The 26143-nt window shown below is 40.0% G+C and overlaps 4 protein-coding genes across 5 annotated transcripts; 3 read left to right on the forward strand and 1 right to left on the reverse strand.

Moving 5' to 3' along the window:
- Positions 1-240: 240 nt before the first annotated feature.
- Positions 241-9243, forward strand: gen1 (GEN1 Holliday junction 5' flap endonuclease). The gene is made up of 13 exons (XM_080790467.1): positions 241-467; positions 621-831; positions 989-1165; positions 2067-2177; positions 2274-2347; positions 3364-3452; positions 3651-3801; positions 3955-3991; positions 4122-4202; positions 4288-4418; positions 4539-4600; positions 6567-6719; positions 7721-9243. The coding sequence occupies exons 1-13, from the start codon at positions 307-309 to the stop codon at positions 9127-9129; spliced, it is 2847 nt and encodes a 948-aa protein (XP_080646593.1). The 5' UTR covers positions 241-306; the 3' UTR covers positions 9130-9243.
- Positions 9244-11037: 1794 nt separating this feature from the next.
- Positions 11038-11562, forward strand: msgn1 (mesogenin 1; the record flags this gene model as incomplete). Its single annotated transcript, XM_080791459.1, has 1 exon — positions 11038-11562. One exon carries the CDS (start codon positions 11038-11040, stop codon positions 11560-11562), a length of 525 nt encoding a protein of 174 aa, XP_080647585.1.
- Positions 11563-12220: 658 nt separating this feature from the next.
- Positions 12221-19320, forward strand: LOC308333942 (uncharacterized protein). Of its 2 annotated transcripts, XM_080790480.1 has the most exons (6): positions 12221-12392; positions 14275-14366; positions 15257-15421; positions 15668-15808; positions 17448-17573; positions 18181-19320. In XM_080790480.1, the coding sequence occupies exons 2-6, from the start codon at positions 14275-14277 to the stop codon at positions 18275-18277; spliced, it is 621 nt and encodes a 206-aa protein (XP_080646606.1). In that variant the 5' UTR covers positions 12221-12392; the 3' UTR covers positions 18278-19320. The 2 variants fall into 2 exon arrangements, with proteins under 2 accessions (XP_080646606.1, XP_080646607.1); XM_080790481.1 differs by lacking the exon at positions 12221-12392 and having other exon boundaries at positions 14357-14466.
- Positions 19321-21630: 2310 nt separating this feature from the next.
- Positions 21631-25493, reverse strand: mrps10 (mitochondrial ribosomal protein S10). The gene is made up of 7 exons (XM_080790479.1): positions 25374-25493; positions 25105-25160; positions 23545-23614; positions 23139-23278; positions 22914-23022; positions 22599-22688; positions 21631-22352 (listed from the first exon to the last, which is right to left on the reverse strand). The coding sequence occupies exons 1-7, from the start codon at positions 25443-25445 to the stop codon at positions 22260-22262; spliced, it is 630 nt and encodes a 209-aa protein (XP_080646605.1). The 5' UTR covers positions 25446-25493; the 3' UTR covers positions 21631-22259.
- Between the last annotated feature and the right edge of the window lie 650 nt (positions 25494-26143).

Genomic DNA, 26143 nt, shown 5'->3' on the forward strand with positions numbered 1-26143 from the left:
ATATGCCTAACCTCACAGAATAATAAAACCACGCCCACCTGGACGAAAGCTCTGCGAAAAAGGCAGTCCCTACTAGCTCATGCTCCGGAAGTGGTCATCATGAAGAAGAATGTACTTGGCGCTGCAGTTTGAAATTAGGCTAATGTGTTAGCGATATAGCATCCGATCTTTAGTTCCTTTCCCCTGCAACATAACAATCATAAACACTCGAATTCAGGTAACGACGGTCGGATGCAATAACTGTGCTTTTCACAGTTTAGTGTTGAATTAAGACTACTTGCTGAACGTCGACACATCGGGGCCATAATGGGTGTGCATGATTTGTGGTCTATTCTCGGGCCAGTTTGTGAGTCAGTGCCCTTGTACAGCTTAAGTGGGAAAACTTTAGCTGTGGACCTTAGTTTATGGGTATGTGAGGCCCAACATGTACAAGCAATGATGGGGAAAGTCACAAAACCTCACCTAAGGTAATTGTTTTACAGTGCTGCTGTAAATGTTACAGGCCTACCGAATAATCTGGCTGGCTGTTGATACTGACACGTCGTGCAGGCAGCAGTCTTATGTGATTTCACATTTGGTCATTTATGAAGAATGTTCAACTTCATTTAAATGTGTTTCAGGAATTTGTTTTTCAGAGTATCATCCCTCACACTAATGGGAATAAAGCTAGTTTTTGTCATGGAAGGTGAGGCCCCCAAACTTAAAGCGGAAACCATGAGCAAGAGGACAGAAGCAAGATTTGGAGGATTCAAAAGGGCTGCCCCCAAGCCCAAATCAGCTGCAACCACAAAGAATACCAGCAGAGGGCGCTTTAAAGCAGTTCTGAGAGAGGTTGGTATTCATGAGGGGTCAGACACTGGCCATAAGAATTTGACAACTAATAGCTAAGAAGAACTTCACAGGCGGCCACTATATGACCTATGTTTGCAGATGAGATGTATGAGATAGCAATTGTATCTATGTATTCACAGACCTCTCCTCTCTGCAGTGTGCTGATATGTTGGACTATTTGGGGGTGCCCTGGGTGACCGCTGCAGGGGAGGCTGAGGCCATGTGTGCTTACCTGGATTCCAAGGGCCTAGTGGACGGCTGCATCACCAATGATGGAGATGCCTTCCTGTATGGAGCCCGGACCGTATACAGGAACTTCAACCTAAATTCAAAGGTAGTAATAGTATTCTGAAAGGGTCTGATTTAAAAATGTAATCTTCCCTGTTTTCTGATCACAACCGTAACCTGAGATAAGAGGTCAAATATGGGTCATCATAGATACATTTTTATTACATTTAGATTGGCAGATGATCTTATCCAGAGATCTGTATTTGAACCCAGGTGAGTGGCCGGGTCACCCTACACTTTAGAAAAATGTAATTATGTTACTGTAGGGTCAACAGTAGCATAATTATGTTTTACTGTTCTATATATCTTTTTTTGAGGGGCGCTCCAATATACATACAGCTTTGTCCTATCTCGTGTCACATTTGCCATTGACAATGAAAGGAGAATTTACGTCATGTGTTTGAGCAAATCAGCTAATGATGTACAATGATAACAGCGCCCCTCACATCACGTGGGTGTGACTTTTGAGGGGCACTACAGCTGTTGTCCCCACACGTCTCAATATTTGCCATTGACAATAAAATGAGAAATTAGGTCAAATGTCTGCCAAATATGACGTAAATCTTGTCCCCACATGTCTCATATTTACCATTGACAATGAAAGGAGAAATTAAGTCAAATGTCCGCCAAATTTGACGTACATTTGTGGCAACACAAAGCGTCCCTTACTTCACAGTACAGGACAGGTGTGATTTCTTTTAATCTACTGATACTCATCCATTCCAGACAAGTCATCTTGAAGTTATTGTTTATTAGGATCCCCTCCGTAGCTTCCACAAAGTGGTCGCTAGTCTTCCTGGAGTCCACAAAATGTTAACGATAAAAACAGCCAATAGTTAAAAATAGTGCTATACAGAGTCAACAACTGTCACACTAAGGCTCAGAGAGGGTGCGCTGTTACTCATGTAAAAACAACTTTTATCATTGCCTTTTTATCTTCCCTCAAGGACCCTCAGGTGGACTGCTACAGCACTGCTCGAGTGCAAGCAGAGCTACATCTATCAAGAGAGAATCTTGTTGGTCTGGCCATCCTTCTTGGATGTGACTACATTCCTAAGGTAAAAGGTTTCAAACTTTCTATTGTGAGATTCCGTCATGTTCACAATATGAATTATGCATAACTGTTTCCTCTATTCTTCTGTTACTTTGATAAGGGTGTACCAGGTGTTGGTAAAGAGCAAGCACTCAGGCTCATTCAAGCGTTGAACGGACAGTCACTTTTACGGAGGTACTGAAATCTGTACTGAAATGTATTTAACAATATTAAGTTAGTCCCCTCTCATTTGGGAAATTTTGTCACTACACATTTGCATACACTGAAATGTTTCCTCTGTGTTTAACGGTAACCCATCTTAAGTACTATCAGGAGCATTGGAAAAGTCTGGGGAGTACTTGGGTGTTTAATTTTCATTAATTTTCATTTTTATTTTAGGATTTATGACTTCAATTACACAAAAAGAAACAGAACTTTTTTGTCACAATCCCTTAAGTATCTTACTCAGGGACATATCTAATGTGCGGCTGAGCATAGACATGGTAACGCCCCGCCTGCCTCTGATACCGACACTGCCCGTCTTGACTGTCCACTGAGGTGGATATAGCTATGCTGGATAGTCTGATCTCTGCTGCGAGGTGGTGGAAAAATAATACAAGTATACGGTATCGGTATGATTAAGAGAACTGCATCTGCCTGTAATTTGTACGTTTTATTTTTGTAGAAGAGGCAAACTAATATTGTTTATGCCTTTTGCTTTGATTGAATGATCGTGAAACATTATTGTACTGTAAAAAGGTCTCTTTTCCCTTCACCTTAATCCTTTTTAGCATAATACTAGTTTACTATAATTAGATTAATACACGATAGTCAACACTAACACTTTATTTAGAAGTACATACCCAAATCTAATCATAGTACATCGTACACGTGTGTTCAATCAATTATTCAATCAAAGCAAACAGGATAAACAATATTAGTTTGGCTTTTCTACAAAAATAAAACGTACAAGTTAGTTACAAGGTTGCATTCTGTCGCGCGTGCCAAGCTGTCATTCTCTATTATTTTCTCACCACGGAGTAGTCTCGGAGGACACAGCACATTAGATATACGCCACTTCAACCCATACTGTTTCCCAAGCAGCCTCGAGTCTCTAGTCTCTACCCATTCAGCTATGGTGGCCCATTTAGACTCTTTGTGACAGTGTGTGTATGTCTTGGTACCTTATAACTTGTCATTGGCAATTGTAGGTTCCACCAGTGGATGCAGGAGAATGTAGCAGGCATGCCCATGGCAACTGTAAAGAAGGTTCCCCACTGCAATGTATGCCGCCATCCTGGTGAGTTGAGCCTTGCCTGGACGTGGACTGATATCATTGTTTTAAGCGGTTTAAAGCAGTAGGATGTGCTCCCACAAAACATGTCTCGCTGTCTATAGCAAGTTAAAAAAAATCAACTTTTCCACATGGGTCATGTTTGGGAACCCTCAACCCGGCAAAAGATATTCATTATCATCTGTCTCTTTTCCTTCCTTTCAGGCTCAGCCAAGGCCCATGAGCGTGGTGGCTGTATGCTGTGTGACAGTAAAAAGTTCTGTCAGCCTCAGGATTTTGACTACCAGTGTCCCTGTGACTGGCACAGATCTGAGCACACACGCCAGGCCAACTCTGCCGAGGCCAGCATTCGAAAGTAGGGCCATTATTTTAAATGCACTTTGCCTAATTGTTATGAAAGTGCAGACATCACCTAATGCACTGCTATTATATATTAACTATCCGAAAATTGATTGGCCATTAGTTTGACATGTTTTTGGTTTAATTTATTGGATTCCCTTTTCCTCAGGAAAACGCTGATGAGTGAACAGTTCCCGTTTACAGAGGTACAGTTTTAAATCCAGCATGGTCGAACAGCATGTACTCTATGAATTTGTATTGGGGCCAGGTGATATTGGCACAAATCATAATGTTTGTATGAATTCCTGTTTTGAACATGTACATGATGCATTGCAGATCATCAATGAGTTTCTGGTCTCCAAGGATAAGCCTGTGGAACATTTCAGAAAGAGGAAACCAAATATGTTGTTAATGCAGGTAAACTAGATTATTTAAATCCTGTTCATTGACTAGTCTAGTGGATTCACAAGGTGGATTCACAAGGTGCATTGTGTTTTTCCAGAACTTTGCCCATGATAAAATGGAGTGGCCCAAGAACTACACCAGTGAAAAGGTTCTGGTGCTGATGACATACACAGATTTGATGAACAGGAAATGTGGAAGAGAGACGACTTCGCAAATTAAACCCTTGCGGTAGTGTTCCATTTATAGTTAAAGTAACAATGCTTGAGATATTGATTGCTTGATAATTGTATTACATTATACAGTATATCATGGCATATTATAATAATTATTATATCTGTTTGGAAACAGAATATTGAAACCAAGAGTGAGGAATGCAGTTGCCTGCTTCGAAGTAGTCTGGAGAACACCAGGTCAGTTTGGTATGAATGATGCTGAAGGAGTGTCAGTACCGTCCAGTGTTTTCACTGTAGTTGTATGCGTGAACTCAAATTAAGTGAAATTAATTCACAGTATGTTAGAAACCGTTCTGAGCTGAGAACCATTAAAGCAGCAAAGGTTGGGGTGCGGGGTGCTCGTCACCGTCTCGTCTGTTAGTGACTGACTGTGAGGTGGGGTTCACAGCGGCCAGAGGTGACAGATCAGTCACAACAGTCACTAGGTGCTAAACTGGCTTCCTCCCCAAGCTGGGAAAACTGTCATATCAAAGTCCCTAACAACCGGGCTTGACATGGTATTGTTTAAGAAAGTCTCTCAATCCACAATTTTGACAGCAAAGTACAAAAAATTATTTAAAATCATATGATGAAGTATACATATGTACTATACTGTATATCCCTTTTATTACTTTAACTTCAAACTGAAGCGTACCTCATGTAAGTGATTCATAGTTTTATAACTAAGCATCTCCATGGCATCCTTCCTCGTTGTAAATGTCTTGTAATGCCAAATTTACTCAACAATTTGGAAATGGTGTTACTGGAACTTGTAGGAAAATTAGGCAAGCACCATCAATAGATCCACCTGCTACCAGGGTTTAGGATCGGTTCACAAAATATCAACGGTAATTTAAAAATAACTACTTTTCGGGAGTCAAGTTTAATTTTCAAATAAAGTGCTTAATTAAATGTGTCCTTGTGGGTGCTTTTAAAAATGTAGTGCAATGTGTACAATATCTGTAGCATAAGGCATGACGGTATATTTGATAGTGTGCAATAGATTTACATGACTTGACATACTCGTACTAATTAATTGTCTGAGAACAATGCACGAAGACGAGCCAAAGTATTCAAACACTACTACTGCTACTTGGCTAGTAACAAATCACACCCATGTGAAGTTAGGGGCCGAATTGTCACCCTTATTGGCCAATCGCTCTCACCGACATGTGATTAGTTAGCAGATTTGCTCTTCTACATATGACGTAATTTTACCTTCAATGGTGTTTAATGTTTTGATGTTTAATTTATGTCATATTTGGCGGATTTCTGACCAATTAATTGTCAATGGCAATTATTGAGACGTGTAAAATGTGGATTCTCAGACCATAAGGCAGTTAAATAAATTATTGTATACATAATAGATAAGTGAAGACGATGTCCAAACCGGTCAATTTCACATACATATAGTTACTAATCAGTCAATTCCACATACTGTACATGACATGCATATCTAGGAAAGATCCTCCCAATCCGCACTTATAATATAAGAAACTTATATTGATCCCTTGGGGGATGCAGGTGTCTTAACAGCATGAAACACAGGCATAGGTAACGGTCAAGAACACCCAATCAAAAATAAAATGAAGATAAAATAAATTGGTTATACTTGCGTTCTGACATTGACTTGGTCTTTGAATGGAACGTAATGTACCGTATATCAATAAATATAAATGAATAGTGTATAACAGTGAATATGAGAATTACATGTACACTGACTGTACATATAACCGTAGGCTACGTGATATATATAAATGGTGCATTTATATAGCGCCTTTATCAAGGCGCTTTACATAGATTACATTACATTCACCCATTTACACACATGGCGGAGGAAGCAATGCACCAACTTGCACATCGGGAGCAATTAGGGGTTCAGAGTCTTGCTCAAGGACACTTCGACACTGAACTGGGAACCTTGCGGTTCCCATCTGGCAACTCTACCCCTGAGCCACTGCTGCTATATATATATACACGCACGCACACATGCCCACACGCTATTCTCAGGCTATTGTACAATAGCCTGTACAATATATATGATAATACTGTAGTCTACACACAGTATGCATACAGTCTTGTGTGTGTGTGTGTGTGTGTGTGTGTAAATGCTGAGATGCACGTCATACAAGTAAAGTGTCAAAATGTGATTCACTGACTGCAGATCATTACGTCTTTGCTGAGGATCACCCGGCTGTGGAGACTGTAGATGAAGTGAGGACGGTAGAGGAAGAGGCTCTGTTCTGCCTGGCCTACCCAGAGATAGTGGAAACCTACCTGAGAAACAAAGCTCTGGCTGAAGAGAGCAAAACCAAGAGTAAGACCATACTTCCTATAAAATCAACCGGGCAATTTAGTTACATTTGTACACTCTCGGACTTAAATGAACACTGATTACTTGCATATGCAGATCATCCTTAACTTAAACATGATGAGTTCCTGTATGCTGAGCTGTTACATCAGCTGTACCGAGGCTACATCATTCAGCTGTATTTCAATAGGTTTATTTGAAAGATTCTGTATCTAAATTGAACACCTGTTTTAGTCAAATTCATTTAGCTGTGTTTGTCACAGGAATTGGGGTCTCACCTAAACTTGACAAAGCTCAAAGACTTACCACACAAACCCGACAGGAGCATTCTTCATCAAAGCCACCTGGGGGTTTTGTGATGTTTTCTAGGCCGGCTCTTACGGCAGCCCTGACACCTGAAAATGCAGGGAATAGCAGTTCCTCTGGCTCACCAAAGACTTTGATGCACCAGAGGTGTCTCTCTCACAGCACTGGCTGTCATTTTATACAAGTTTTGTTTTTGCTCAACACCAAGCTCTTCTGTGCTGTAGAGCTTCACTTCCTGATCAGGCTGCTAATTGGACGTCGTTTAGTCTGTTAAGATTAGCTCAAATTCATTAAAGGGACAATGTCACGGCTCTCTATATTAATTGTAGGACTAATGTTCCATTAGTAGCCATAAAACAGTCTTCTGTGTGTCTCTCTGCTGAAGTTGTGCACAGTGCTGAAAGGCTTGCCCCATTTCAATTGGGTAAAATCTGTGAATGTGAAAATTATAACTCATACATCAGCGGTAGTGACGTCATTATCCTTATCCTCAGCTAAATGGGGTTAGGGTTACTTCAAAAAGTATGAATCATCTAATGATGGCCATGGACTGTATGGGGGTGTCGGGCGATTAGTAGGCTACATGTCTGCAAAATGCATCATAGAAATGATGAACAGACACAAGAATTGTGTTCCTGTAAGATCTGTGCTGAAAATGTATTAACTTTTAAACACTGACACTCTTTTATTTAATTTTTCAGAAAGGAAACCGAGGAGTAAGAAGGAAACATCACCAGACCCTTGTGATGGAGTTTCTGACCTGCTGGCTCAAATGACCCTCAAGGGTTCCACTTCTGCTACCGACAACATCCAACCACAGGCACAGATGCCCAGTATTACAAACCGAGGTGACTCAGAAGTAGCTCTTCTGAAAACTCCAGTGTCAAATAAGCACTATCTGAACCCTATAAGGGACCAACATGTTCTGGGTGATCGTCCCATATCTCAGGTACATGATGTGCTGTCCACCCTGTCTCCCACAGCCTGTAGGACAATGACCGGTTCAGAGGGTGGCGTTTCACCCTCTGTGTCTGCTGTTATAGACGCACTGCAGCTGAGTGACATAGACTGGGAAGCTTTGTCTTTCACCTCCTCCCCGCAACCTCAACCAGCTACACTGCGTACCGCAGAGCTAAAGCCGAGAGAAGCAGCACGTGATCCAGATCGCGCAAATGTAGCAAAAGCTGAAGGCCCAAAGCATCAGCCTAGTGAGCCTACGACAACTGAGGGCAGAGAAGCCAAGTCCAAACCTGCTCCTAAGATGTGTTATACTGAGTGTCCTCTGAGGGACAGAGTTCTTATGAGGAACACGCTCAACGAGGAACGCAACGATGTAGCCACACAGCGATCACATCACGTTATGGCCTCATTTGAGCCTGTCTCTTTGCACGACAAAGACCCCAAGACGAGCAGACAGATTAATGATGCCAAACCATCAGGGAAGCATGGCGTCGTTAACAGTAAAGTACCTCTCAATCATAAAAGCCAGAGTGTGACCAGTAAGGTAGACCCCCCCTATCAAAAATCTAAATGTTTGGAGCCTTTAGCACTAAATCAATGTAAAGCCAATACTAATGTTATCCAAAAGCCACCCCAGAATTATACATTTGTGAAGGGAGTCACTTCATCATCTGTCCCAACACAGAGGTGCCACTCTGACAGGAAGGTGCCCAAGACCACCAAGAAGAAGAGTGTGTGTGTGAGTCTGGGATCATCAAGTGAGGACAGCGATGCAGAAAACAAGAGATTTGAAAATCACAGGAAAGCTAAAGTGAAACCCAAAAGCAAGCTACTGAAAGGTTTTACATTGAAACCTACCTCCAGAGTTCCTTCAGCCAAACAAACATTGGACACCCATAATGTTCCATCGTCGGAGTCTGCCACACTGACTACTACCAGGGAAGATGTTCAGGTATATGGCAGCACTGGTGAATGCTGCTCCTTATCCAACAAGAGCATTGGCCAAGACGTTCCACCAGTTACTTTAGATGATAATGTGTTCCCCACCCTCACCTCACCTGTGTCTGTTTTAGATAGTGACGATTCAGTGAGTGGTAGTGATAGTCCATTGCCACTGGCTGAGAGGCTGAGGCTGAGATTCCTCAAATGATTGCAATGGCTAAAGAGTGAGATGAAGACCATGAACAGTTTCTGTGTATATAATGCCATTATTGTTTACTGCGTTTGTAAAAAGTATGTATAACATGTTTTTATTTTATTGTAAAGGACAGAAAATCATTGTGAAAATGTGAATATGATAATTTTAATAAATATAGAAATATATATTGGCACTTTGTTCTTTTGGATTACTACTAACTGGCACAGTTGAATGTGGATTACTATAGTATTCTGTATGTACTGATGGGAGACTTGTATTCAGTCACTGTTGATAGACTGCGCATACATTACCTTGAAGCCTGTTAAAGATAGATAGGATAAAGTAAACCTTTGATCCTGAGTGAGATTCCATTCCGCACTGTAGCAAGAATGAAGAGGATGCACTGTACACTTACAGTAGTTCAGTGTACAATATTAATGCTGTGTATTCATTGCGATAGATTTGTTCATCATATTGATTTTTATTGTACTGTCACTACCGAGTCATTCAGAGACCCAATGCAGATGTAGCCTATTGTGTCTAAGCCAGTAACATTTTTTGTTTTGTCTTTAGATTTGTTTTTGGCTTTTCTGCCTCATTGATAGTTTTTCAAGCAAAGACGGTCAGGAAAGAGACATGCAGCAAAGGTCATCATGAACGAGATTCGAACATGCGACACGCAGAGCCTATATGTGGCATGTGCCTGGACCGCTAGGCCAGCAGGTGCCCCAGTAAGTAACTATTTTATATTTTATTGTGTATGTTAAAAACTATATATATAATGTCTTTCCCCTCAAACAAATCCACATACAATGTTCCTATGTGTCACTGTTCATGTTAATATTGTGTGAAGTTCACGCAATGTGACACAATGTGAAAATCTTTGATTCCCATGCAGGGTTCACACTGTGAAACCTGCATGGGAATCAAAGATTTTCACTCTACCGCTGAAACTGAATGCTTATAGTTGTGCGCTCTGTCCAAATCTTGTTCTTAGGTTCCTGGCCAACAAATACGCAAATGATACGCACTGCCATTATTATCCAAAGGCGGGCTCAACTAATTTAGACAAATTTAGACATGAGTCATCATCAGCTCAGCTGGTGCAAACCTCAGGTTTACAACCCATCACTGCTGGTCTCCCTTGATCATTAGTGACGCGTTGCACACCTTTTTGAGACATGAAAGACCTGGCAGCTCAGTCCTAGCACTGTCCCGCTGACAGCTGCATCCTCAACGCTGCTGTGTAATGACGTCCATCGCTGCCACGCCACCTTCAAAAAGTCGGCTGCTACTACTTTGTCATATAACTTAATCACTGCCGGGCTTATTGGTCAAGGCAAGGGCTTCTCTTATGTTATAGGAGATTGTAAAGGAAGTCTTGTTAAATAAGCGTATATAGTCTATTTGTTATATCTTTAAAAGGTTCAAATACACTCAAGTTACGTTACATTATTCATGCCCAGTTCAGACATCATTACCCTCATGTTTACCTTCCAGACAGAAGACGCACGCATGCCTGATTTCCCAGAGAGGTGTCAAAATCCCAGGTGTAACTGCATCCTTTCGGCTTCCTTCATTAGGCAGATCACATCAAACTGATAATTGTTGTCATGCCGTCTTAAAGACTCATTTCACACAGAAGACAATCTAATTATTTTTCTTTCTATTACACATTATCAGCCTATTTGCCCTTATTCACACCGCAGTGAGAACGAACGACGTCCTCCTTCTCTAGAAGGTCACATTTTGGCACTTGAGTTTTCTTTGAACTTTTCGCCCAAGCTGTGAACTCATAAAGTGCCGGAGATGTTCTTCCTTATAAAAACGGACCGGCGATCAGTCCGTCAATCAGAATTTGCTGTTATCCACCCGAATACCGTTCCTGCTGCATGAAAACCTGACAGGATTATTTCTAACATGGATTGTGCCATAGATGTCGATTCCGCTTCAGCCAAGATATTGGAGGAATGGGACTGGAAAACCCAGTCGAGTGTGTTCGGACTTGGAGATGACCAGGATTCACTACTTGAGCCCAGTGTGTTTGGAGATGGACAGGATTCACTTCATTCCAATTCACCGTCACAATCCTCCTTCGACTCGATGTGCTCGTCGCCCGAGACGTCCTCCAACTCATGCGGACTGCTTCAGAATGCCATGGATTTCTCATTTGGCTTCCCGGGAGGACACGGCGCGGCTCAGGCTCTTCGTGCAGCGAGAAGACACCAGAGTCAGTCCAAACAAAAGATGTCGATCAAAACACGCTCGAAGGCCAGCGAGAGGGAGAAGATGAGGATGAGGAGTCTTGCAGAAGCCTTGCATGAGCTCCGTGACTACCTGCCGCCGCATTACAGCAAAAAGGGACAGCCTCTGACCAAAATACAAACCCTGAAATATACAATTGACTACATCAACACACTTTCGGACATTTTAGACCGCGCGTAATGGTGCGCAAATTTGACCAGACCACACATTTACGCATAAGCTGACACTCGGCATTTGGTGTCATTGTCGTCAGTTTCGTTTGGCGACGCCGACATGATGTAACTGTTCAAGGTTAATATTATTTTTATGTTGTTAATTGTTATGTTTTTCTTATATTTGCCCCTCAGTGTAAATATTCTACAATGGGCACTTGACAATTGTTTTGTATATGGTCTTTTTCATTATGCATTGCGTAGGTTGTAGACTTTGTATTTGGTCTTGGACTTACTTATCTTAGTAGAGGGAAATCAAATTGTATACGTGTGATTGTGAACTATGATAATTAAATTTCATGCAGTAGGCCTACAGAATATTGTCCTAAATTCTGTGACCATAATATTTCAGCTTCTGATTGTTGCCAATATTTATCTTTAGCATAATATGCTATGCCTACTCATTAACATGAATAAATGTGTGAAATGATTTGAACTTGGGGCTTTATCAATGAACCACTTCAGCAGCCACGTAAAATGGGTAAACCTGTCGATCTATCCTCCACCAATGGGAATGTAGGGAGAGAAATAAGCAGCCATTCGGATTCCAGTGTTTTCCCCGTAGGCGGGACTCTGTGGTACAACGTATTCTATTCCAATCCCCACAAAGACATCCCAACCCTGGATGGATGGTTCTGCAGAAGCCGCCATTTCAAAGCGTGGGAGGCACTGGGAGCTAAGAAGACTATTTTGTATATAAAATATATAAATAAATAAAAATCTAAGAAATATTTTTGTTATCACAGTTTGGCTCTGTCGACTATTTTGTTCTGGAACTACCTCGAATTCGCCACAATTGTAAGTAAGACATATTCCTGCTCCACATTTCACAGGAACAGGCACGGCAAAGCATTGTAAATCAAAGAAACGCCCCTTGTATAAAATCAACAGATTTTAAACACTTCTTAATCTTAGGTCTAATCTAATGTGCTCTTTCTCTTTTTTTTTCTCGGAACTCAATGATCTTGTGATTCTTGTTAGTTAGTAGCGACCGATTGTGATAATGACCTCGCAAAGGAAAGATGTGATTATCTTTGCAGGCCTAAAATTCGATTTGCATTGTAGATGAGATGCTTTTTACCACGAGCTCACATTGTGATAGATTGCCTATCATACAAACGAAGAAAAGTTCATTTTTACTCTCATGTACATGCTTGAACAGTGTTAAAAATGAATGTTTGCCATGACAAGTTTGGAGTAATTTGGGTGGGATTAGATTTTTACTTTATTAACAGTTTGCAAAGACAAGCACAGAATACCCTATATATGATGTAAATCTCACAGTTTTCTTGCTTGGTACAAAGGTACGAGTAGGACTATATAGACTATACTATACTGTACATTAATAGCTGTATTTTAGTTAGTATATTTAAAGAAGGTTAAGTGCAATCCACATCATATTCCTAATTATTGCCTATAGGCCGAAATTAATAAGCCAATTTCAAATTATTTATAATTAAACGTCTTTGACAAGCTCTTAGTACAGAATTAACCCAATTATCCTGGAGGTTATGAACACATTCTTCTATGGAGGACGCCTGTCCTTGAGGCATATTCTATTACCATTAACCAAATGCATGTCAGAATGGGCATGTTGGGACAGTGTGTGCCCTAGATAAGTCTAATAGGTGTTTTTTGTGTCACTCATTCTGTTTCCCCATGTGTCCAGAAATGATCAAGGTATTGGTCATCATGGATTCTTAATAGGACTAGATGTTAGATAGGCTAATACTATTTATGTATGGCTCTAATAAGAAACAAAGTTACAAGCAATTTTACACATAAAGTAATGCTAAAAAAAAACTAGGCTACATTACCCAGTTGAATTACATCTAAAAAAACAAAACAAGAAACAATTTGTTTGGATGCAGTTAGTCCTGTTGTGTGTGTCCCCCTGTTCCAGTTTAGTGTTGCAGGTGTTAGATTTTATAGTATTGACAGGCATGTGAACTATTAATAATCTGCCTACTATCAGCTTTGGACTGCTGCGCTCCCAAAGCTGACACTGGCTTAGATGGCCTTATGGAAGGTATGCCCAGTCTTTAAAGCCTAACTATAGACACGATACTGCCTGTGATGTAGGCAAATGCATTGTTATACATTATACAATGTTTCATGTTTCAAATCTATTTCAATTATCTGTTGAGTGAGTGAGTTATTTATGGTAAATAGTGAATATTCTTTTGCTACTATTGTTCCATTTTAGAGAGACGTGGGAAAAGGTAAAAGTGTGTTGGGACATTGAAAGTACATTTTCTTGTCAGACTCAGAACAGATGGGTACTACCATGATATAGGCTTAAAGATATTTCTGTGATTCCTATCATTGACCTCCAGGCTGAAATAAATGTTCCTTATAGACCAAGATGATAACTAAAAAATACTATATATGAAACACACATACCATACCATACAGGAAATTACGAAACAAAAACAAGGCAGGTTTGTTTGTGGGCTGGATGTACATGTATGTTTTGGGTTTTCCCCTTCATTTGTTGAATGTGGTAAAGGCCTTGTGAAGAGACTCAGGACAGATTAGAAACAATTCAGCTAAAAAGACAAATATTACACTGCATTGGAGTAGACATAAAGCACTTTGTGACATTATCTTATGAGAATTTTATATTGTTAACATGGCAATCAAATCATGTATTATTAGTTGACTTTGTTATCTCTTCCAGATGGATGCAGACACAGAAGAGCAAGTACCAGCAGAAACCATGGAAACATCCAAGGATACATCTGAGGAACCAGTAACGGGAAACAAAGCTCGGTTGGTCATTTGCTGACATGAGATATAGATATCTACCGGGCATTTGTCTTTGCCCATTGTTAGATACCATTTCCAAGGGCAAAAATGGATCATCAATACAGTGAGACAATTGCTTTTGATTAACATAACTGGTAGTCTCACTGGGATTTCATACAACCTGGGATCCAGCTACGGTCACAGGGAGTCTGGGGGGAGGTAGTTCAACATTTTAAACATGTTGCACAAACTCAATATAGCTAACTCCACTAACATTGTTAAAAGATCTACAAGTTTACAATGAGTCTCATTACGTTAGGCTTAAGCGGTTGTTTACCATGTCTCAGATCAGATACTTGTAAGAATGGGGCCTCCAAGGAAAAAACAATTGTGAGCTTTGTGTGAGGACTGGGAGGGAGTTGGCTGAAAATACGACAGGTGCTGTGGACGAAGGTTGCCAGCTGTTTTCTGCTCTGTTTTGTTCCTTTGTGCCTGGATAACCTCCAATGTCTCCACTCATATGTGAATTCTACCAAACCTCTGCAGCAGCCATGTTTGGTGACTGCTTTTATTCCATTTGACATGCTGATTCCGCAGCAACGTTAATCACTGTGAAAGTTCAGTGCACTGTAATTGGTCAGCTAACTATAACCCAAGGGTTTTTTAGTCCTCATATCACTCCCTTCACCCAGGGCAAATAAAGGACAAAGACATGATAACATGTTATAACAGTTATATGGACTAGAAAATGCTTACCTAGCCAACACAGCTTTTGTTATCTTGTTATTGCTGTGGCTGAGGAAAGTGGCTATGGTAGAATGCAGGTTCCAATATGGTACACACTACACATCACCTTGCGATTGCAAATTCTATCTGTAATTGCCTGTTTGTTTTTTATTGCATCATCTTTCCAGGGGACGTGGCAGTGGCTTTAGGCCTCGTGGCCGAGGGGGTCGGATGGGCAGAGGAAGCATGCGTGGTGGACGGGGCATGATGATGATGATGAAAGGGTTTGGCCCACCTGTACGTGGAAGGGGTAGAGGGAGGGACGCTGGCACAAACGGCTTTATGCCTATGAGGTACTTTACTGGTTAACATGTCTTATGTCTTATAAAACATTGTGTTAACTTAAAATTGTTGTCTCATGGTTATGGCACTTTCAGTACAATGTAATCACTAACAATATTGCCAAATTAGATTAGATAAGATATACAAATAGTATGTGTGCAAGAAAACTCCTTTAATGCTTTTACCATGTAACGTGACTCCATGGATTTAAATAACTCATTGATGATTGGATAACTCATCCTATCTTTCCATTGCAGGCGAGGGATGGGCAGGATGCGGCCATATCCAGACTTTAGAGGCCATCGAGGAGGTAGGGGTGGACCCATGGGCATGGGCCCGCCGCCCCCTCCACCGTTACCCTTGCATCTTAGAGGACCACCTTTCCCACCCATGCACAGGTGAGTTTTTTTATTACATTTTTATTTAACCAGGCAAAACAATTTAAGAACAATTTCTTATTTATAACTGAAAAGAGAAGGGAACCCGCACACTCGTATGCTCCAAAAGATAACTTTTATTGACAACGTTTCGAGCCAAGGCTCTTCATCTGGTCAAACTCAAGATGTCAGTGATTCACCCACTTAAATAGACACTCACGTTACTAGTCAGTGGGTGGAACCAACACAACATGGTCATTAGATCAAATACTGAAATATCATTAAAAACAGTGTTACACATTTCTCAAATCCACCACAGTGGAGTAAGACAAAAGGACATCATGATTATTAAAGAATCTAAAACAGTGATTCACTGCCAGAGGGATGTGGGGGGGGGGAAATATATGTCAATTGTTGAAAATACTTCTGTAATATAAAGAAAATGAATAAACATATGTTTAAAAAAAAAAAACAGTGATTCACATAATCAGGTATTATTAAATAGGCAACAATTCAAATATATACAGCATACAATAAAGAAATTACAAAAAGTGGCTGATGGGGAAGTCCTTGTTCATTCCCTTTGGGGACATTGTATTTAAGGTGTAAATCCAAAAGGATTCACGCTGTAACAATATTCTATTTAGATCCCTGCGGCAGGTGCGCACAATGCAACTTCACCACTAAGAGCCACACTTTTACGCACCCACTCACGGGCAAAAACTTTGACATCAAGGGCACCATAACCTGCACAACAAAAAATGTGATATACTTGCTCAAATGCCCATGTGGACTAGGATACATTGGCAAGACGAACAGGGCTCTAAAGACACGCATGTCTGAGCATAGAAGCAGCATCCGCAACCAAGATCCTAAAAGCCCGGTTGCAATGCATTTTCTGTGCGCAAAACACACTGTGGCCACTCTTAGATACCAGGGGATTGAACATGTGAAATGCCCCAGGCGAGGAGGGGATCTAAATAGAATATTGTTACAGCGTGAATCCTTTTGGATTTACACCTTAAATACAATGTCCCCAAAGGGAATGAACGAGGACTTCCCCATCAGCCACTTTTTGTAATTTCTTTATTGTATGCTGTATATATTTGAATTGTTGCCTATTTAATAATACCTGATTATGTGAATCACTGTTTTAGATTCTTTAATAATCATGATGTCCTTTTGTCTTACTCCACTGTGGTGGATTTGAGAAATGTGTAACACTGTTTTTAATTATATTTCAGTATTTTATCTAATGACCATGTAGTGTTAGTTCCACCCACTGACTAGTAACATGACCCGTGGGTGTCTATTTAAGTGGGTGGATCACTGACATCTTGAGTTTGACCAGATGAAGAGCCTTGGCTCGAAACGTCGTCAATAAAAGTTATCTTTTGGTGTGCCCTTCTCTTTTCATATGTTACTTTTTGAACCCAGCACCTCCACGAAGTGATGTGCGTATTTTTCTGCGTATATTTATAACTGTGGCTTGGAAAGAAATCAAGGCCTCTTGAGGTATTGTCACTTCTGCGACTTACATAGTCTAAGAGTGTTGATGAAAAGTGCAGGGAATATTCCTTGACTATGGGCTTGTCTTAAAATGCAATCTCTGTGTCTTTAAGTATCGCTGAAATACTGTGCCTCACCTCTTCCCCTGCAGGCGTGGCCTCCCCCCACCTCTTCCTCTTGGCCACCCTGGTTTCAGGGGGCGCCCCCCACACCCAAGAGGGCGAGGAATGCCACCCCCTGGGCCCCCACGCCACTTCCACCCCAGAGGCCCAAGAGGGTAAGATTTGATGCATTATTTGATCTATTAGCTATTTAGGTAGGTCATACTACTCTTCTCTATTTCCTGACGTGTACACTGTTAGACTGCCTCCATCAATTTAAATCTAGCAGGTTGACATGTGAGCCCTTCCTTACAGCTCAATTTCGGTCTTGTAACTCGCCGTCCACTTCTTTCCCTCAATCTTTTCTACATCCTTGGTGTCACATGTTCAACTTGATTTATTTCATGATAACTTGCCTCATGATTTTCAAATGTATTCCTCTACTAAGATTGTAATAAGTACAAATTAAACATACCATTTTGCCCCAGTTGTAAAGTTAATCCTATCAGTATTCAATAAAAGTACATGCAGTTGGTAAATTAAAGCAATGCATCCTGCTCAGGTATTCACAACCAGACTTTTAAATAGTGCATGGAACAATATAGAAGAAGGAAAAAATAATATGTATATAGGCCTACATATTGAGTTTATCCTGCCTCTCAAAGGCACAGTATAGAGAGTATCCTTCAGAATAAAAGATCAGGGCTTTCCACTCTTATCAGAGTGTGCCCCATATTGGCCTAAAGCCAAGAATCCAATGTGTGATTTTATCCTTTTACACAGCTACCACAATGGACCAGTCTCTCCTCCGCATCCACCCCCACCCCCACATGGCAGAGGCCAGAGGTGGCCAGGGCCCCCTGGTGGCCGACGATTTTAACACATCCTGCCCTAAATTTATAATCAATCGCTTGTTCTGTAGTAGTGGGCCTACAGAGGTGTTTTCAGTTAAAAAGAATTGCCCCTGAACTGTGTATCATAAAAATATTTTGAATATCTTAACGAAACACTCTGTAGCCGGCTGTGTCGGCTTAATGATATTGTTTACTGGCAAAGAAAGAGCCTAATGTAAAAATGACTTATGACAACACGAGACACTTAAAATGCCTCATACCATAACAGTGTAAGGGCATTCTCACCTTCTGTTACTGTTATAAAAGACATGGTCTTCTTGGTACTGTGAAATAGTTTTACATGTTGAGGTTGCCACAGAATCTGTTGTCCTCCAAATTCTTGTCATTGAAGTTCCTTAGATGTTCTGTGGTTATTGTAGTGGTCACCTTGTGAGCCTTAAGATATTCATCTGATCCTAAATAAACAGAAAATGGGGTGACAATGTTTGTGAGAGTGAGAGAATAAAAGTGAAAGATATAGAGAAACCAGAGTGCACAACAGCCCTCAAGCAGCAGTGTTAGTGTGACTAGTTTTTACACCTTGGACCTCCCTAATGTTTCCTTTGTCACATGGAGATAGTTTTGTATTATAACATCACCAGGCAGTACAGCATCTAAAAACAAATATGCTATTTTAGATGCACTATTTCAGGTGATAACACAGTTACATGTCAAGTATACATGATTATTTAATGTTATATCATTAATGTGCAGCTAGTTTAAGTCACGAGTATTGCTGTTTGGGAGATTCATGTTTGTGTTCAGCAATCTATATCGTTAAAGACTACATTATCAATGGACACTATACTGAAATTATATATCTACAAGCATTTATACATGAAAGCAACCTCCATATTTGCTTCACTTAAGTATAAGGAATTATGACTTACTGTACCTAGTTTTTTTGAAGTGTTATTATCTTTATTTACTGTAATTAACATAACCTCTGTGAATTTGTGAATGTGTTTTTGAACCCTTTTAAGAGGTATGCCATAGTCATGAAGAAAAACATAATAAAAGTAAAAAATAAACTCAACTTCTCTTTTTATTGTTCATTCACAGTCAAGTCTGACAGTTGCCATTTGCAACATATCTGCAATTTATCAAAGAATGGATGACATCCAAATATTACTACTACTATAACTACTCAGTGTCTGATTTTGTTTTATACATTATTGTGATATTTTAAACAAACTGAACATTTGATAGCAATACCATTTAACGACTGCTGCAAACATCCTGATTATTATAAAATAAATCTTTGCTATAGCTAGTTTGGAGGACCAAGAGCTCTTATGGGAGATATTAAATGATAATAAAATGCACTGTATGCTGAATGATATACTTTATATTATATAATATAGATATAGATTTGCTGAGGGCTGAAATGTGTTCGACCATTAAAGGTCACAGTATTGTTTCTTCGGAAAGGGAATCTCACTCAAAGAAGGGACAATACAACGTAACCACCTACTGTACCAAGCATTGTTTGCCTGGAGGACGTGCAACCATTCCACTTGAAAGCACTGAAATGCTATTTCACAGAATGATATATCTTACAGCTCAAATCCCAGTGGTAGCATGTTTAAAAGGAGCACATCTTCCCCAAAGGAGCACCAACAAAGAACACTCTGACCTGTATGTTTAACTCTTAAAGGAGAGCCTTTTGTCAGCATTTCTAGCTATATTTCAAACCAGGTGAAGAAGAACGTTTAGAAAATCCGAAAAACTATTTTGGTCAGTGTCATGTATTATTCTACCCCCAAACTCTTAGTCTTCCATGCTTTGTTTGCATGAAGGTCCAGTACTTTACATAATTATATAGCATGATTACTTAATTTTGTATTATTAAATATTATTTAGTTTTTACTGCAGTAGGTATCCTATGTGCTTTGATTTACGTTTTCAAAATAGTTTAACTCTTCCAAAGTTCTGCAAGTGAATTCATGCATTGCCTATTAATCCAAGGCATTTAATAAATCAACAACAGAATGATGAGTATGAGGCATTAGCACAATCCTATGAGCAGGCATTTATTTAGATGTGATGCAAACCAGTGACACAAACAAGGACACGCCATTATCTCTGGATGGGACACTGAGTTTAACCACTAAGCCACTCAGAGACTGCAAGTTATTCAAACATGGCTGTAGAACATCGACAGGATTCACAGGGACCTGTCCATCTCAGGGTGTTGCACCTTTCCCTTCCTCTGTCTGCCTTTTTTCCTTCCTCTGTCTGCCTTTTTTCTCTCTAGCACTTGTGTATTTCTCTGCTACCCTTTCAATCTTTGCAGTCCCTTCTGTTGCTCCCTGTGGCTGATTGTTAACAGACTGACTGTTGTTGTCTCCTGAAGGGGGCACACAGTACAGTAGTCCTACCAGGCCTCAGGACCAAGGCTTCCATATCTCCCCCTCCTTCCAAAGTGACACCACAGCTGAGATCCAGCTCTTCACCTCAATAAAGGTGAGCTTCTTATGTCTGAATCCCTATATCCCTCCCTTTCCATTTCCTGGAGATTCTGTTTTTCAGGATGGAAGCAGAAAAAACTACTGAAACATGACATGTGGAATCATCAGGTGAGATACAAATTAGTATTACCGGTAGTGTTAGATTAATTAAAAGAAAACAATGTATTCTGTTGAAAGAATTCTACTCCCCATGCAATGTCACATTGTAATGGAATTATACTTATTCAGTGTGGACAGTTGTATTAAACAATTGTAATTCTAATTGTTAAGTCTTTAACATCATATAAATAGTACTAGGGGGGGTTATGCTGTAGAGACATATTTAGTGTTTCGCTTTCACAAACATGTTTTCTTTAAATTCCTAATTATTATACGACTGCAGTCATGCAGGCAACAGCTCTATCAACCAATAAGATTAACATTATTTATTGTTATATGAAAATGCCAGATTTAGGTAGAGTCCACAAATTTTACTTTGCTTTCATATTGAACATAAGCTTAGTCTAGCCACCAAGCTGACCCAACTCATTTGTCAACATTTTGTTAACAGTCTCTTATATTTAACATATTCCTGTGATTTTCATCTTGTGAATCAACTGATAAAACATTAGAATCACATCAGGCCAAATATATTTCCTGCTGATAATGTGAAGGTTTGAGGGCTTATACTGTACATGAGAGCCAAATAAATAATTGAGAGCTCCTGAATAGTTAGACCTACAGTAGTTCAGATAACTGCAAAGGAAAACTGGTCAAGCAGGTTTAATCAAACTACTTCTCTGTTGTAAACTTGTATGACATGTCAGTTCCCCCAAACTCTGAAAAGCAGTTATTTTTACAGGAAGATGTTTAAATAAAGAAGCAGCAGCAAACGTCGATCAGACCTTTATTTTTGTGGGTTGCATAGCCTTCCAGACAATTATTTAGATGTAATGCTTTTCAAGCATCAGAGCCAATACCTGTGTATGTCTCGGCCTGATATAAATGAGTAATGCTGTAAGAGAAGAACACACTTTGAGTCAAGAGAGGGATGGAGAGCAGGTTCTCTCTATTCTTTATATACAGACAGGTGACGAATTAAAGGAAAAAACTGAATAAGTGAGTGAAGAAACAAATGCATCTGCTTCCATTTAGGTGGACTGCATGGTATAATTAAGCAAGTGGATGAGTACATACATAGCATCGAAAAGATTATTCATTATTCATTATCATTACCTTCAGCTGCATTTAGCATCTATGACGATTACTGTGTGTGTATTAATGTAATTTCGTACAGGGTGAAACATTGCTTTTACCTATAGTTTGTGTATCCAGATTATTCAATAAACTGTTATTATTAAGTTATATTGTTTTTGTGCTGGTCCTTTTTTCTACATACAGTATTCAGACATTCAAACACCTTGAAACTTTAGATTAAAGATTTGTGTTATTTATTTATATTTTACTGCGGCCTGTCCCCAACACACTGTGTAGACTCAGGTAATACAATTGCAGCTGTTCATGACTGTTCTGATTGACTGGAGTTCTTGTCAGTGGGCTGGTCCTTCCACATGGGTTCCAGAATGTGTTCAGGAATCTTTTCCATAGCCGTCTGAAACAAAAAAACAAAACTTGTGTAAAATCCCTAGTATTAATTTTGGAGAGTACTGTACATGCTCCTGAAAAAAAGCAGATGTTAGAAAATAGTTAAGCATTGTACTGTGTATAGAGAATGATAACATTGATATTGAGTAATTTCAGTTTCTGAAGAAATGTTAATGACAATTAGGTTACCATTAGTTCCCCCCTCCCTGCCTTAAAACAGATTCTGGTGTAGAGCTAATTCATAGAGGCATACCTTCGAGACCTCCATGGCAACACCTTCTGGTAGATTCCTCTGGATGTATTCAAGGTAAACTTGTGCTGTGGAGCCTGTTAAACGAGACAGCTAGAGAGGGAGAAGAGGTACAGTATTCATGGCAACCATGTTCTGATCCACACACACACGTTGTTAAACAATGAACCCATATCACAAATTAATGGAGTGAACATTGGACTTTCAGATGTGTTTTAGTTAGTTGAGTGCCGCTTCGAAAATACATAGATTGCTATTTTCGCTGCGCGACACGGAATACAACAATGTATAAATCGGTAAGTCAATCAAGTTCCTTACCTCAATGCACCGGAAATGTGTCCTCATCTCATACTGGACCCTATGCTTCTTGAAAATGTGGACTGACTTCAAAAGTGTAAACCTCTCAATGTCCTTGGGAGGTTCAAAACTAAGGTAGATGGGGGGGGGGGGGGATGAATTTAAAATGCGACATGATGAATTAATATTGCTGTTAATTTTGTCTTTGTGTGTGGAAAGACCATGGAATGTTCTCTTGAGACTCACACTTTGCTGAGAGTAATGCCAAGCTCCTTGGCCGCCAGAGAAGCAAAGAACTCGTAGCTATCCAAGACAGCCTTGTCATGACCTTTGACTAACACAGACACCTTTTGGAACAGAGTGTCTGGCTCTTCTGTGACTGTAATCTGAGAAATAAAGTCCTTGGTGAGAAATGTCAGACTGCTGTGGAATAACTTCAAAAGCATAGTGTATATAGTGTACATGCCTCCACGGTGTCCTGTATTGAAAGATATGCTTCTACAAACATGAATGTAAGCTTATAGTCTAAAGCTACATGTTCAATACCCAGTGGTTATGAACTTAATTGCCTCAGAATATGCAAAAAGACATTATTTTAGAATCTCAAGTTGTCACATAAACAGCCTGTGGTAAGAAAAGAATAATGCCTCACCGATGACGGAGTTGACAAAGATGCAATTCCCGAATGAAAGGAAGCTGTTGGTGTCAGTGGGAGATGTGGTCTGAAGGAAAAGAATGGTTTAAAATTAATTACATGATAGCTGTCAATAGTTCTCAATACATTAGATCTACTTAAGGAAGTGGACTGCATTCATATGGAGTTGATTTTATTGCCTAAGAAGTAGCCTTCTTGGGGTTAAATTAAATGTACCAAAACACATTCTAAATGATGGAACCATGCATCTCTATCTATTTTACAAGGATGTTGTCACAATTTAATACAAATAATATTCAAGCAATTTTAAGATAAGGTTGCCTACCCCTATTGATTGATTGATTGAAATCTTTATTAACAGTTTGCAGAATTACAGTACATTTCAAGCACAAACTCAATACAAAGACTGTTAACTGTGAGTGGACGACCCAATTAAGCCTTACACTTGTTTACAACAGGGTCCACATTGTTCAATTCATCAAAACATTTAGAGACAAACAAATAGACACTTCTATGTAGTTAAAGAACAGAACAGGAATTCATCATATAGGAAGCGAAAAGGGAAAAAAAGTATATATACAGTGAGGGGAACAGGGGGATAAAAGAAAAGAAAACGAAAGACAGAGTGTAGGGCGCCTGCACACAACACCATGCGTTGATGCCATGTGTGCATATGTGCAGGCACCCAACACCACGTCCATACAAAAACATAGTACAATCCATAGTACAAAGACAGAGTGTAGGGCGCCTGCACACAACACCATGCGTTGATGCCATGTGTGCATATGTGCAGGCACCCAACACCACGTCCATACAAAAACATAGTACAATCCAGATACAAATTCAGCTTTTACAGAGGCCAGTTTCGAATTGCAGCCATCCGTAGGTGCCCTTTGAGAGCAGTTTTGAAGGAGCCAAGGGATTCACATGTCTTAATGACTGTTGGTAGGGCGTTCCACATTTTGGTCGCATAGGAGCGAAAAGAATTTAGTCCCTTGTTTGTGCCGAATCTGGGTTGTACATGGTTTGTTGCACTCCCTCTGGTGTTGTGGGTGTGAACTTCGTTTACATTAAGGAAGTATTTAGACAGGTACATGGGTATCTTGGTGGTGTATCTAATCTTGTGGACCAGACCCATTGCAAGATGCTGTACTCTGTCGTCGACCCTAAGCCATCCCAGCCTGTCAAAGTGGGCAGGGGTGAGGTGGGTTCGGGGGGTGAGGCCAAGTAGGAGCCTGACCAGTTTGTTTTGGGAGGTCTGGAGCCTTGTTTTAAGGGCCTTTGAGGTGCTGTGGTACCAGGAGGTGGATGCATAGTCAAAGAAACCTTGTACAAGGGCTCCTGTTAAGGTCTTCAAGGTGTTTTTGGCGACTATCGAAGTTTACGTTCTTTTTTAACTATAAAGCTGCAATCCTCGCTGGCAAGAGAGCCAAATATAACAGCAACGTCAGTGCAATATATTATAGTAACAGTTATTATAGTATTATTATGGCTGCATTTGAATTGGGATAAGATAAGACCATAGACTGTAAGACACAAGCCGTGGTGCATGCTTACCTATACCGCCGGGTTATACACCTCCGATTACCTCCACAGTTCAGGCCTCTTGTTCCCTTAAAATAATTATAAATGACACATTAACAAACTTTAAAAACAGAACTAGTCTAGAAAAATAACATGTTACCCTATCATGTCCTTAAGACTGGGAGAATAACAATTAATCTACTTATTTAAATATTGGTAAATATATACGTAAAATTTCCTCCGGCAAAACACATTATTGTGACAGTGTGGAGAAGTATAACAATATAATACCACAACGTTACCAATGTTGAGATTCCTGCGAAAATCCTTGCTAAAGAGCAAATCTGCCGAGTGACATCCATGGGGGCAGCCATGATGTTTGAGAGACGAGAACGAACGAACGAGATGACTTGCCAATGCTGCCACCATGCGGACTGGATGGTATACTGGTTGAAGCAATGGTGGCCATGCTCATCTTTCCTGAGCAGATATAGGGCCTATATCAAATGCCATTATTTGCCATACATAATGGTCCGGGTACTAACGTATAATTTGTTTTTCTCTTCAAAATAAAATTGAGAAAACAACATGTTTAAACATAAAATGAAACAGAACACAGGCCTGTTTTTCGTTATTCTGAATGTCTGTAAACCTTAGAGTAGGCTATAAATACTCCAAGCTGTAAACATTGGAAATCAGCGCCTGTTTTCTGTTTGTGTCAGTTTCATTTATTTATTTTCTCTTGTAAAACAGGACCAATGAAGACAGAACACTGAAGCTGTGTTCCGTTTTTAAACATAAAACGACAAAAGAGAATAGCCTACAGGCCTACATGTCTTTTAAAGTCTAAAATTCGGCACCTGTTTTCGTTTGAAGAACATCATCATAATTGCAGCTTATATCCCACCTGACGCAAATGCTAAAGAAACAATGAAAGTTATATGCAGCAATTAGCAAAGTGTAATGATTTATATGTTCTACGTATTGGACCCTCGTCTGGTTCTGGTGTGTGATGACGACCCGGTTGGCATTTCCAAGGTTCGGCGGCGGACAGACAGACAGGCCGGCCCGG

The sequence above is a fragment of the Protomyctophum bolini genome (genome assembly GCF_963924005.1).
Source record: "Protomyctophum bolini genome assembly, chromosome: 19".
Taxonomy (NCBI): domain Eukaryota; kingdom Metazoa; phylum Chordata; class Actinopteri; order Myctophiformes; family Myctophidae; genus Protomyctophum; species Protomyctophum bolini.

Coding starts and splice junctions, on each gene's coding strand:
- gen1 (XM_080790467.1), top strand. CDS start 307: ATGGGTGTGCATGATTTGTGGTCTATTCTCGGGCCAGTTTGTGAGTCA. Junction 1,166..2,066: donor ACTTCAACCTAAATTCAAAG/GTAGTAATAGTA, acceptor TCTTCCCTCAAG/GACCCTCAGGTGGACTGCTA. Junction 2,178..2,273: donor GATGTGACTACATTCCTAAG/GTAAAAGGTTTC, acceptor TACTTTGATAAG/GGTGTACCAGGTGTTGGTAA.
- LOC308333942 (XM_080790480.1), top strand. CDS start 14,275: ATGGATGCAGACACAGAAGAGCAAGTACCAGCAGAAACCATGGAAACA. Junction 15,422..15,667: donor AACGGCTTTATGCCTATGAG/GTACTTTACTGG, acceptor TTTCCATTGCAG/GCGAGGGATGGGCAGGATGC. Junction 15,809..17,447: donor CCTTTCCCACCCATGCACAG/GTGAGTTTTTTT, acceptor CTTCCCCTGCAG/GCGTGGCCTCCCCCCACCTC.
- mrps10 (XM_080790479.1), bottom strand. CDS start 25,445: ATGGCTGCCCCCATGGATGTCACTCGGCAGATTTGCTCTTTAGCAAGG. Junction 25,161..25,373: donor TCGCAGGAATCTCAACATTG/GTAACGTTGTGG, acceptor AATTATTTTAAG/GGAACAAGAGGCCTGAACTG. Junction 22,353..22,598: donor TTGCCATGGAGGTCTCGAAG/GTATGCCTCTAT, acceptor TTTTTGTTTCAG/ACGGCTATGGAAAAGATTCC.